General features: G+C 44.5%; 1 protein-coding gene across 2 annotated transcripts in view; it reads right to left on the minus strand.

The window, feature by feature from the left end:
- LOC139423096 (autism susceptibility gene 2 protein-like) overlaps positions 1-12,242 on the minus strand; it is a 525,631-nt gene that overhangs the window by 253,531 nt on the left and 259,858 nt on the right. For both annotated transcript variants that reach the window (XM_071174743.1, XM_071174741.1), the window contains exon 3: positions 12,039-12,140. In XM_071174743.1, coding sequence (XP_071030844.1) covers positions 12,039-12,140 — 102 coding nt within the window. The remainder of the gene's footprint in view (positions 1-12,038; positions 12,141-12,242) is intronic.

Raw genomic sequence — 12,242 nt, forward strand, 5'->3', positions numbered from 1 at the left:
AGCCTGTCAAAACGGAAACTCAAAACACATAATAGTAGCTATATGTTCACAGATCGTATGCCCAAAAATTGCTCTCCAACATTCTTTGTGTAATACTATGGACAAGAAATGTATTTTTCCACGCCTAGCCCATCTCTTTCTTACCCTCCTTCTCCCCTCTGTTCTACACCTCTGTTCACTTCATACACTGCACGCACAGGGATACAATAGTGTGCAGCAACAATATAAAGCCAGATGAAAGCTAAACAACCCAGAGACCATGTCATTTCCTTTGGGGTCTGGTAAGGATAAAGGCAGCCCCACCAGCCCCTGTTCTAGCCAGTGTACAGTAATCCACAGAGTCTCAGTGCTGCTAGCTGGGGGAGCCAGACAGGGCTACGCCCATATCCCTAGGAGGAGGCAGGGAGGCATTGATTATACAACAGGCTCAGCATGTCCAGCCCCCAGCTTTCATCCATACATTTCAACAACAGTGGGCTGAAGGATACTTCTGGACTCCTGGCGAGGCCCAACACACTGTTTAAGGATTTCTGTCAGCTAACTGCATGTTCCCTGGAACTGGGCCTTTAAATCCTAAACCCCTAAAGCTGAAAGAAAAATAAACTAGGATAACCGTGGCTTGTTTTTTCCTCATATTGTTTGTATATTTGCCAATCGTTTAATACTGTAAAGTAAATAGCCTTTGTGTGACGGCCTCTCCCTTCTCTGTCTACTGGGTTCTGCTGTCCTTACTTCCTGCAGAAGAGTGGTGGGCGGAGCTGGGAGGCTCCTCAGTGCTGATGGGGCACACCTGTGAAAGCTCAGCTGGGCATAAAGCCACTGTTTTCCCAATTCAGCAAGAGATTCCTCTTTCCATGCATACCTTTGGTTGTTTTGTTGTAATTTTGGCAGTTGACACCTAATTTACTGACATTCATGCCTCATCTGATTATTGTTGTTTACTCAGTGGTTGGTTCCCATTGTTTGTTACAATCTTGAGGCAGGTTGTAACACGGTTTACTATATTGACATTATTCGTTAATATTTTGTACATCAACATTGACCAGGTTAACGGATGTCAATAAAAGGTTCAGCCCCCAGTCTGGGCCACACATGTTCTTCTGTCTCAGATGAGAAATCTATCATGCAGCAGAGCGTAGGCTACACACTACGTGATGGACTGCTATAGGGGAAACCCAGCACGATTCCATGCATGAGAGGAGACGTTTATTAGACTGCTGCGTTTGGCCCAGAGACACAAGAGAGAGGGGAGACAGAGGGGTCATGAACCAGCAGGCCTTCCTGTGGACTCCCCATATGCTACACATTCATTCATACTGTAGAGCCCCCCTATGCCCAACAGCCAAACTATCACCCCCTTTATCCTGGGAATCCAACGCCCCCCCCCCACACACACACTCTTCAGCTGGGTTTTCCTTAATTCATTGAAGGAGTCATATGGTGAGAGCATTAGAGGGGTCGGGAGGGGAGAATGTCAGATTTGCCCTAAAGACATACAGCGTAAAAAAGGTGAGGAAAAGAGAATGATGCCTGAGATATTTACAGTGCTCTGACGAGGTGGGGAGTGGGGGAAAGGAAAGGAAGTGGGGGTCATGATGATTTGTTAGCCCAGGAGAGGTAAGCTTTACCCAGCCGTGATACCCAATCATGTTTATGAGGGGGAGCCGGTGCTGTGCTGGGCTCCTGGTGAGCTGGATTGTGTTTTCTCTGGCTCCCAGTCTTGGCCTACAGTAAGTGCACCCCCACCAAGATATTGTGATTGAAGGACACGGCTCGAGCTAGGCTTCTCCCCAGGGGGTTATAGAGACAAAGATACAGAGGGGTCCGGAATTATTGGATCCCTTCATGAGCATTTTTTTTTTTACAATGATATTATTTTATACTGATACAATTGCTCAGAGAATGATATTGTTTAACACGTAATTTTAAAAAATAGCAAAAAGACAGGGGCCAAAATGATTGGATCCCCTGTTTTGAATACTCCAGTACCCTCCCCTTGAGGATAAATGTTTTCTAAACATTTTTATGAAGTTGGAGAACACACTGGGAGGGATCTTAGACCATTCCTCAATACAGAATCATTCAAAATCATTGATATTCTTCGTCTGCGCTTATGGACTGCCCTCTTCATTTCAATCCACAGGTGGGGTTCAAGTCCAAAGACTGCAAAATGCAAAATGTTGATTTTGTGGTCAATTACAAGTTCTTAGTTGATTTCGTTGCTTGTGGTTATTGTCTTGCTGGAAGATCCAATTGCGGCCAAGTTTCAGCCTCCTGGCAGAGCCAACCAGGTTTTTGGCCAACATGTTCTGGTACTTGGTATAGTACAAACGATCCACCACCATATTTTACTGTACGGGTTAAGGTATTTTCTGCATATGCATTGTTCTCTATTTTCATGTCATCTGATTTTTCTGTATTACTTGTTATACAAAATGTTATTCTCTGAACAATTGTATTAGTATAAAATAAAAAAAATCAATGTTTTGGAGTATACAATCTAGCTCAGTATTTGTATGATTTATTTTATAGTATTTTTTGCTCATCTTTATAAAGGGATCCAATAATTCAGGATCCTACTGTATATGTGATGTGGTTTGTATGTGTACGTGAGTGAAGAGTGTGTGTATGTGTGTATATGTGTGTTTATTTGTGTGTGTTTCCGAGAGAGAAAGGGAGTATGTTGGTCGATGCCGTGTTTCCTATTGCTAAAGAATGCATCTTCTTTCCCCCCCTTTTTCTCGCTCACACAGCCGAGTTCCCACATTGCTCTCATTGCTATGGCAACCAGTGCTCTCTCCTTGGACTACCTCTGCATGCATCCAATCAGAGTGAGACCTTTGTGAAGAAAGAATCTTCTGGGCTTCAGTTATTCAACTTACCCCACTGGAATAGCCTCCACACTGAGAACAAAGGGTGCTTCCTATAGGGCTCTGGTCAAAGGTAGTGCACTGCATAGGGAATGGGATCATTTAGGACACAACCAAAGGGAAAAGGCTCTGCCGCCAGAGCACGACATGACACCAAATATTGGGGGTATGTGGGTTGGATTACAGGGGGTTTCAGGGGCTACGAATGCAATATGTAGCCAAAGAGCTGAGGGACACGAATGGAAAAGCAAAACAGGACGGTGATGCTGGCTGCTCCTGGTCCATGCCCAATTTCTGTGGAAATGATGTGGAATGGGATTTGTTATTGGAAGCCTCTGAGCCGGAATACTTGGCAAGTGTAGCGGAGGCTCTGGCAGCGGTGAATGCTTGATAAGTCAGAATGGATTCAGGCTGAGCCTATTTATGTCATTCCTGAAAACATATGGATAGGATTCAGACGCTCAATAAATTCAACCTTCAACAATGACATTCCACACCGCCACTGCGACCATTAATCTTCTAGGAGAATGCATCTCTTCTCATAGTTGCTGACTGCACTAGTGGAGTACACAAGTCAGCTTGAACCAGTATGTTTATCAAATTGTATTCAAATAGCCCTAATTTTCTATTCTAAGAACATGACAAAGGGCATTAAATTAGATATACTGTAATAACATCACGTATTGTAACAACATTCCATTGACCACACATGGGGTGTTTTGTCTTAAATAGGATGACCACTGATGCCTTTTTAAGGAAGAGGGCCTGAGCTACAGTAAATAATTAGCAGAGATGAAATGCGGTGCAGCAGGCAGTCGGGCAGGCAGCTATGCTACCACCTGAGGACTGCACTGAGGTCACTGCACACTGTCACATTATCATGCTTTTCTGCCACTAATTATATTTCTGAAGATTACATTCACCCGGGCGCCTGTAAAAAACTTGTGAGCGGAGGCAGTGTCCCCCCCAGCGCCTGTGGAGCTGTGTGTGTGTGTGTGTGTGTGTGTGTGTGTGTGTGTGCGTGTGAGAGAGAGAGAGAGAGAGTGAGAGAGAGAGAGAGAGAACTGTAGAGCAGTACCAGAGGGCCTATCTCTGAAACCCTGACGGACAGTTGGCTGTCGGGGGATGACAGTGGGACAGAGGCGCGCCATAATTCTGCCCGACTACCGTGTCACAAAATGTCACAATCTGTTCCTAACATCCGGACTACAGGGCTCAAACGACAAGCCTGAGCAGAGGAGAAGAGAGACGGGGTGTGCGCCACCGGAGCAGACGGGGGAGTCGATGAGAGAGACGGAAAGAAGGCGAGAGGGGGGAGAGGGCTTGATCTGAAAAGCTAAAGGTAGAAATAAACCACACCTCTTCCTCAAAACAGTCTATTCATCTGCCCGCTTTAAAGACAAGAGTTAGATGATGTTCACAGGCATAATGAATCACAGGGAGAGATAGAAACAGTTGTACTGCATATGTTTAGAAGCTCATCATTTCCGAGGAATATTGGGTAAACAAACAGTATCTTCCAGGCTTTTTCATGAATAAATATGATGTTCCTGTATATCTCTAAAAATGAGTCATTGTGATGAAAATCGGGTGTATGTTGAAACTGATTTGTAATGTTTTACATAAGTTCCTTCAATCTGATGACACATTGTTGTGAAATGATATTGTGTTTGTGGAAGAGTACCATGATCAGAGCATGTGGTATTTGGCGCATGTGACAAACAAAGTTGGATTTAATGTGCACGTTCCTCTGGGATAACTTACAAGTCATTATAGGACCCCATTGGCCTAATTATGATTGTGGGCTGTTGTTCCAGGCCATGCCCAGGCAATGTGACATCAGGGAGCTGGGGGGGGGGGGGTGGCAGGTTTATCGAGTGTGTGTCCGCTCTGCAGGAAGCCATGTTTCAGCCCGTCCTGACTGACGCATGATTTACAGAGCTGCTGTAAAGCCATAATGCAATAATAAAGGCTTGGTTTGTGAGGGCGCGCTAGTGATGCGTGGGTTGACTCATAACCTGCAGTCCCCGCGGTTATATCCTTGCTATGGGTGGGCTTAGGATTATGAAATATTGTGTGCATGAAGGGCGGGTGGGTGGCGGGCGGGTTGAATAAAGAGAAAACAATCCATTTAAAATCCATGAATGTATAATTATTGTGCAATTCAAATCTATAGACTACATTGTGGTTTTTCTTGTATTATTTTTATCTGGCAAAAGAGCATAGCCTAAGTTTTAGGGCCCAACTGTACGCTCACCAAATACACACTTATACACTTTTGGAAACTTAGGCAGAAAAACTCAGATGAAAACTTTCTAGGTAGATAGTGTGGTCTACAGCTTATCATGAGATACTCTACCTCAGGCGAGTAAAACCTTGAGACTTCCTTAGATATCGTGCACCAGCTGTTATTTACAAAAATACATAGTCCGCCGCCCCTTGTCTTACCAGACGCCACTGTTCTATCCTGCCGGTACAGCGTATAACCAGCCAGCTGTATGTTGATAATGTTGTTTTTCAGCCACAACTCCTGTGAAGCATTAGATATTACAGTTTTGAGTGTCCCGTTGGTAGTTTAATCTTCCGCATAGGTCATAGATTTTCCAAAGACTGCACGTTTGCTAGCAGAATGGAAGGCAGTAGGGGTTTATTACATCGCCTACAAATTCTCAGAAGGCAGCCCGCCTCTCCACCTTCTCATCACGCAAATGACGGGGATCTGGGCCTGTTCCCGGGAAAGCAGTATGTCATTCACGTTGGGCTCGTTGGACTTGTTAAAGGAAAAAAAGGATTCTGCCAGTTTGTGGTGAGTAATCGCAGTTCTGATGTCCAGAAGTTATTTTCGGTCTTAAGAGACGGCAGCAGCAACATTATATACAAAATAAGGCAAAGAAACTTACAAAGGCAAAGAAACTTACAAAAAACACAATTGTTAGGAACATGTAAAACATCAGCCTTCTTCTCCAGCGCCATCCTATGTTGGAGGCACGACTTTTTGTCGTATTAAAATTCTACTAATGTCTCCAGTCATATAAAGTGTAGTAGAATAGCATGTTTATAAAAGTCCCATTTTTTCCAGTGCAAAGAAAGGTATCTGAAATAGCCTATAGCTTAGTAGTAGGTTATCTTACATAAGTCTGCAAATGCGATGTTGCATGGAATGCTATATTATCAAGGTGCATTTTTATGGTGAAAATTTGCTTCCCTAAACTTTAAACTCACGAGCCGCCTATTGCAACAATTAATGACAGAAGAGAAGCTGCATGCATCTAATTAGACAAGTTAGATGCATACCCCCATCTCTGACTGTACAGTGCATTTTCTATACAATATATGCAGGTTAGGGTCGGGTGCAGGCCTACAATTTTCAGTTTATTACATATAGTCTGGCGGTTGCGGATGGATTTATAAGCAATTGGGGGCGGGTGCAGGTGAACAAACAGCTGACTCGCCCATCACTAGCGTGCGCGCGCGCGTGTGTGTTCCTACTATACTCACACTGACAAAGAACCCATATCTGACTGAGTCGGAGTCACGAGGAGCATGATACTATGATAATGAACTAATTATAGGTATAACATTCAGACTTCCATATCTAAATGCTTATCTCTAATAAGGAACATTTTAAATTAGAGAGACAGAGAGAGATCGAGATCGAGGGAGAGAGCGAGTGAAAGAGCGATAGAGAGAAAACGAGAGAAAGCGAGAGAGAGAGAGAGAGAGAGGATGAAAAAAATTATCTCTGGAACTGGATAATTGCTGCAAGCAATTACAACTTCCATGTCGGAGCAAATTGGCCGGCATATTTCAACTTGTAGGGGGACTGTGACCTCATTTACAGTGGTGTGTCAAGGAATAATCAGAATATGTACTGAGGAGGTGTGATGGACACAATATCACACAGAACTGCTATGACCAGATGACATAACCAGGTCAATGGAAAGGCTAGATCCCCTTTATATAGAGCCAGGCACACAGAACTGCTATGACCAGGTGACACAACCAGGTCAATGGAAAGGCTAGATCCCCTTTATATAGAGCCAGGCACACAGAACTGCTATGACCAGGTGACACAACCAGGTCAATGGAAAGGCTAGATCCCCTTTATATAGAGCCAGGCACACAGAACTGCTATGACCACGTGACACAACCAGGTCAATGGAAAGGCTAGATCCCCTTTTGACAGAGCCAGGCACACAGAACTGCTATGACCAGGTGACACAACCAGGTCAATGGAAAGGATAGATCCCCTTTAGACAGAGCCAGGCACACAGAACTGCTATGACCACGTGACACAACCAGGTCAATGGAAAGGCTAGATCCCCTTTAGACAGAGCCAGGCACACATAAATAAATATTGCTAGGCCGTAGGGTACGAAAAGTACCGCGAGGTTGAATAACAAAAAACCAGCAAAAATGGTGTGGTTTTTTCATATGTTCGAGCAAATTAAAAAATCACAGTGATCATTAAAACCAACAACTTTATTATATGACATTAATCGCTTTCGAAAGCGGTAATTTGAGAGTTGGTATAATTTTGCCACATGAGAGAAGGAATTCCAAATATACTGTAATGTATTCATCAAAAGCCACTAATAACTAGGTTCAGGTTTAACAGCCTGGAGGGAGACTTTTCTTCTTGCTCCATTTCAGCAGAAAGTACTCAGAGTGCTCTGGATATGAGAGGTTAGACGTATCACTTCCAGATGTTTCAGTACAAAGCGCCGTTCAAAGACCACACCGCAGGAAAATAACTTCTCATGTGAGGCGAGCCGGAGCAGACATGGATGAATTTCACAGGAACCCACAGTTTTCACATTTTCATTTGGGTTGGGAACCCTCCATGTCCTAGAATGACTGTCCTGAGTAACACTACAAGCATGGATCAGGCTAGAGCCAAATGACTTCCGTACAACCTATGGGACTATCAGGTGGGCCCAGGGAGAGAATAGTAGGTCATATAAATTGTAAAAACACCTAACTGTCTCATCCCTGTCTCTTGCCACTGCTTATGCCGTCAATATGAGTATTAGCCCGAAAGTTTCTAAAGCCCAGCACCAGTATTTCTATGGCCATAAGGCTGCTAATGAGAGTTTAGCATACACTACAATACTAACAGTACACAAATGCAGATGCTCAAAAGAATTGACCTGTCAACAGAAAAAAACAACTGGACAGATAAGGGGGAATGGTGAATTAGCGGATCATATTTGGATATTTCTAAATCTATTTATTTCCAGTCCCCATCTTTTAGGGTGAATTCATTAGTATCCCCTGCTCCTCGTGGTTCTCATCAGCCTGTCTGCCTGCCTCGAAGGGCGCTGACTGGCGGGATTCGACTCCAAACGCTCTCTGGCCTCTCCATCTCTTTCTCCCTCCCTCCCCTTCCCCCTTTCTCTCGCCCATCTCTCATCAAGGGCCTAGGGTAGTAACAAAAAAAAGAGTAACGTACTGTTTACTTGCATTCCAAGCCCCGTAATTGCCAATTTATTTGATAGGCAGCCGGGTAATGATGGCATTTCACCCCTGCCGCAGAGACTAAACACGACTGATTCAACCCAGCCTCCACGCCCACCCCAATCCAGCAGACTCCCTCTGCCCAGGACTCCTGCCACCCAGGCTGGGGATGGCGGCCGGGGAAGAGGGGGGAGGCAGGGGTGGTGGTGGGGTGGGAGGCATGTATGCCTGCTGCAAACGCAACGACGATCAAACGCTCGCAAAAGGGGATTGGAGGCTTCAGAGCAAATAGCATAGCCAGCCAATTTAGCTGGGATTTGGGGTTAAGGCTAAACACAACGGGGCTGATGTGTGATTTGTAAGTCCTAATGAGCTGCATAGGACAGTGAGGAGAGATAGAGGAGAGAGAGATGGGGAGAAAGAGAGAGAGAGATGGGGAGAGAGAAAGAGAGAGAGAGAGATAGGGAGAGAGATAGGGAGAGATAGAGGACAGAGAGAGATGGTGAGAGAGGGAGAAGAGAGAAAGACAGAGGGACAGCGATAGAAAGAGAGCGATAGAGAGAGAGAGAGATGGCGAGAGATATGAAGAGGGAGAGAGATGGAGAGAAAGAGAGACAGAGAGAGAGAGGAGAGCGAGAGAGGAGATGGGGGCCAGGCTGACCTCCCCTGCCCTCTCTGTTCCTTCCAGGCAGGTCCAGGGCAGCACAGGAGGCTGATCCGTTTCATCAGTGTAGAGTAAGATGGCGAGGGGGGAGCAGGCAGGCCTTTAGCAAACATCATTAGCAAACTGTTGGTATCTAACGAAAGACCAGGGTTACTCATAGCCCAGCCTCACACTGCTCCATGGGTCTAATAACTCACTTTGATGCACTGTGTGTGTGTGTGTGTGTGTGTGTGTGTGTGTGTGTGTGTGTGTGTGTGTGTGTGTGTGTGTACGGCCTTGGATCTATCTCATGGTATATAAGACCGGCCTTGTATCACATTCATCACACATGCCGAGTGTGAGCCATTAAATCAGACAATTTTTCAGGTTTATCAATATGGCTTCCACAGGGTCTCACCCCCCTCTTCTCTCTCACCCTCCTTTTCTCACCCCGTCCCCTCTCCTCCCTTCCTTCCCTTGCCCTCTCTCGCCTCCTGCAATGTGTGAAGTGGGTTTTTACAGTGTGACCAGACAGGACCTGTTCAGAGACCCGTGGGGACCTGAGAAGGGTTCTCTTATTATGTGACATTCTCTAAGTGGCACGTCAGGCTAAAACACTGTACTCATGCAGCCCAGCTTTCAGCAACTCCCTTCAGAAAAACAGAGAGGAGCGGCCTCAGCATCAGGCCCTCTGGCCGTCAATGCCAGACAGACAGACCGTGTGGAGGATTGGCTTTAGTCAACCCTCCCTCCAGGGCACACATATTGGATAAAGGCTGGCTTGGTGAAAGATAATGTGGAGGAGAAAAACATCTTAAGAACCCCATGAAATAGACCGTATGGACGGGTTAGAGAAATGTTCAAACACAAGTTAGATAATGTCGGGAGATGCAAGATGTGCTACCACATTCATAGGCATGTGAGTTGAATGAGAGGGAAATTATGTGAGGCGTTTATCCTCAACTACGGGACAATTAGGGTGTGCCATAATTTCACATAATTGTTGAAAATAGTGATGATATTTCATCAGTGGCGTAATCGAAGCCAAAGCACATATCATCTGGATGACATGTGATCTGAACGGGAGAGTTAATGAGGCAATCTGCAGTTGCATCATCCATTATTAAAAATTGAAAGACATGTACCGATTGATTTTTGAAGAATATAACTTATAAATGCCTCGTGAGCTTAGTTCAACTGTCATACGCCATCAGAACCCAACATACAGTATAAGCTTGTTTTACTCCAATGTTTGAAAACAAAGTAAATATAAACAAACTGTTTAGCCTCAAAACATGATACAACTATAATTTGTATATCAGCTATGGTCAGTCCTTGCATCCATAGCTCTGTCTATGAATTTGAGAGTGGATACATTTCTCCAGCTCCATCCCTCAGCTTTTTACCGAAACAGAGGCGGGGATTACTTAGTTATTGTTTCAATTAAGGATTGGCCCTTTAAGGGTTGGATGGGAGTTAAGAGCTGGGCCCTGAGCAATGAGGCCAACTAGGATGCCTATGGATAAGAAACCAATGCTTCTCTCACATTCCCTTCCTGGAGTAATGATATATTTAACATAGACGACATGGCGAGTCACATATTAAGTACATCGAATCGTGTTCTGTAACCTATTATTCCAGACAACTGATATGTTGCCCTGTAATTGAAGCCAACAGGCTATCACATGTTCGTCTTCTCCTCTGTCTCTGAATGACAGCACTGTCTAAGTATTCTCCTCCGCACCCATGTCACGCAGCGTAGCCTAATGGATGACAAATTGAAGACTTCATTTTTCATGGCACCCACAGCTGTTGCATTTCAGTTGTTCAAAGTTGTAAAACTGTCTCTCCACAGTTCCATTTCTTCATCGTTGTTTGTCTTGACTCTCGCTCTCTCTTTCTCTGGTACAGTAGCATGAGGTGTGAGGTATCATTTTCAGGTATCATTTACATTTCTGATGTCGACATCAAATGACATATTTCATTTCATGCCTGGCCAAGCATCCTGTAGTGTAGCTACACGGCAGAATCAGTTTTGCTACACTCATTCTCTTCGGTTATTGTCAATGACTGGCTTCACCAAGTGACAGTTTTAATTACGGGCCATATCCGATAGCAGCACCTCTGTAGATTCACCATTAGAATCAAAGTAAAGGGGCTGAGGCCTGTCAGATAGCGTAGCAGGACTTTACAGAGCCTCCCTAGCCCCAGTCTGCTCTGCTTACATCTCCAAGCAGGCCATGTCTAAGGCCAACAAAGAGAGGGATCTCTCACCTTGTGTGTCAGGCCATCAATGTAAATAAGAATTTGATCTCAATTGACTTACCTGGTTCAATAAACGTTGAAGAAATACATGAAACGCTACCCCTTGTCTTAGCTTCTGAAGAACTGAGACTGAGGAACAAACCACTGGGTAAATAGGATGTCCTTGTTGTAACAGTAGCACACCTCCGGGTGTGTACATATACAACACTGACTGTAACTGTACAAACAACCCTGTCCACCAGAAGGAGCCTTGAGGTATGCCAACGACAACCATAACCGACTGGAGAAGTGGTTCATATTAAGGGCTAATGCAAATTAGATTACATTTTTATCAGTCCACGGTATCAGCAGCACTTACCTGTTGGCTGCGATATGCAGCACACCATGGCTCTTATTCAGATTCTTCTTGAGTTTGAGGAAGTCAAACTTACCTTGTCAAACTTCATGTAGTCCTCACAAGATACATAAATCATCCCGACGATCACCGATTGTGTATAAGTCTCTGTTTCGTGCATCGATACACCAGATGCTACGGTATATTTGTGTTTAAAGTGAGTATAGGATATAGTATGTATCTAATAATGAAGGTTGTACAGTTAGAAAACCAGTCTAATCTGCTAGAACTTCTCTCAGAAGGATATTCTGGAGCTGCAGTTGGGTCATTAAGTAGTAAAGATTTAGAGATTCATTACTGGGATTGCTGGAGGGTGTCATGATAAATCACTAGTCTAATGTAGTGTGTAGACATGCAGCTTGTGCTGTCATGTCCTGCTTGCTGTTTATTTGTTGGTTTGTTTACTTACGTCACTCAGCCTGTCTCTGGAGCTGCTTCCCACAGAAGGCTTGGACCGTCCACTCAGGCTCTCACTGTCGCTGTCCTTACAGTTGTTCTGTCCCGGCTTCATCTGAAAAACAACAAACACACACAGACACACGTTAACATGCTGAAGACGTTGGGACAGGGCTTTGGTTCTAAGCTTTACATTCAGTATTTGAATTATTTATTT

Source organism: Oncorhynchus clarkii, chromosome 12 (genome assembly GCF_045791955.1).
Source record: "Oncorhynchus clarkii lewisi isolate Uvic-CL-2024 chromosome 12, UVic_Ocla_1.0, whole genome shotgun sequence".
NCBI lineage: Eukaryota > Metazoa > Chordata > Actinopteri > Salmoniformes > Salmonidae > Oncorhynchus > Oncorhynchus clarkii.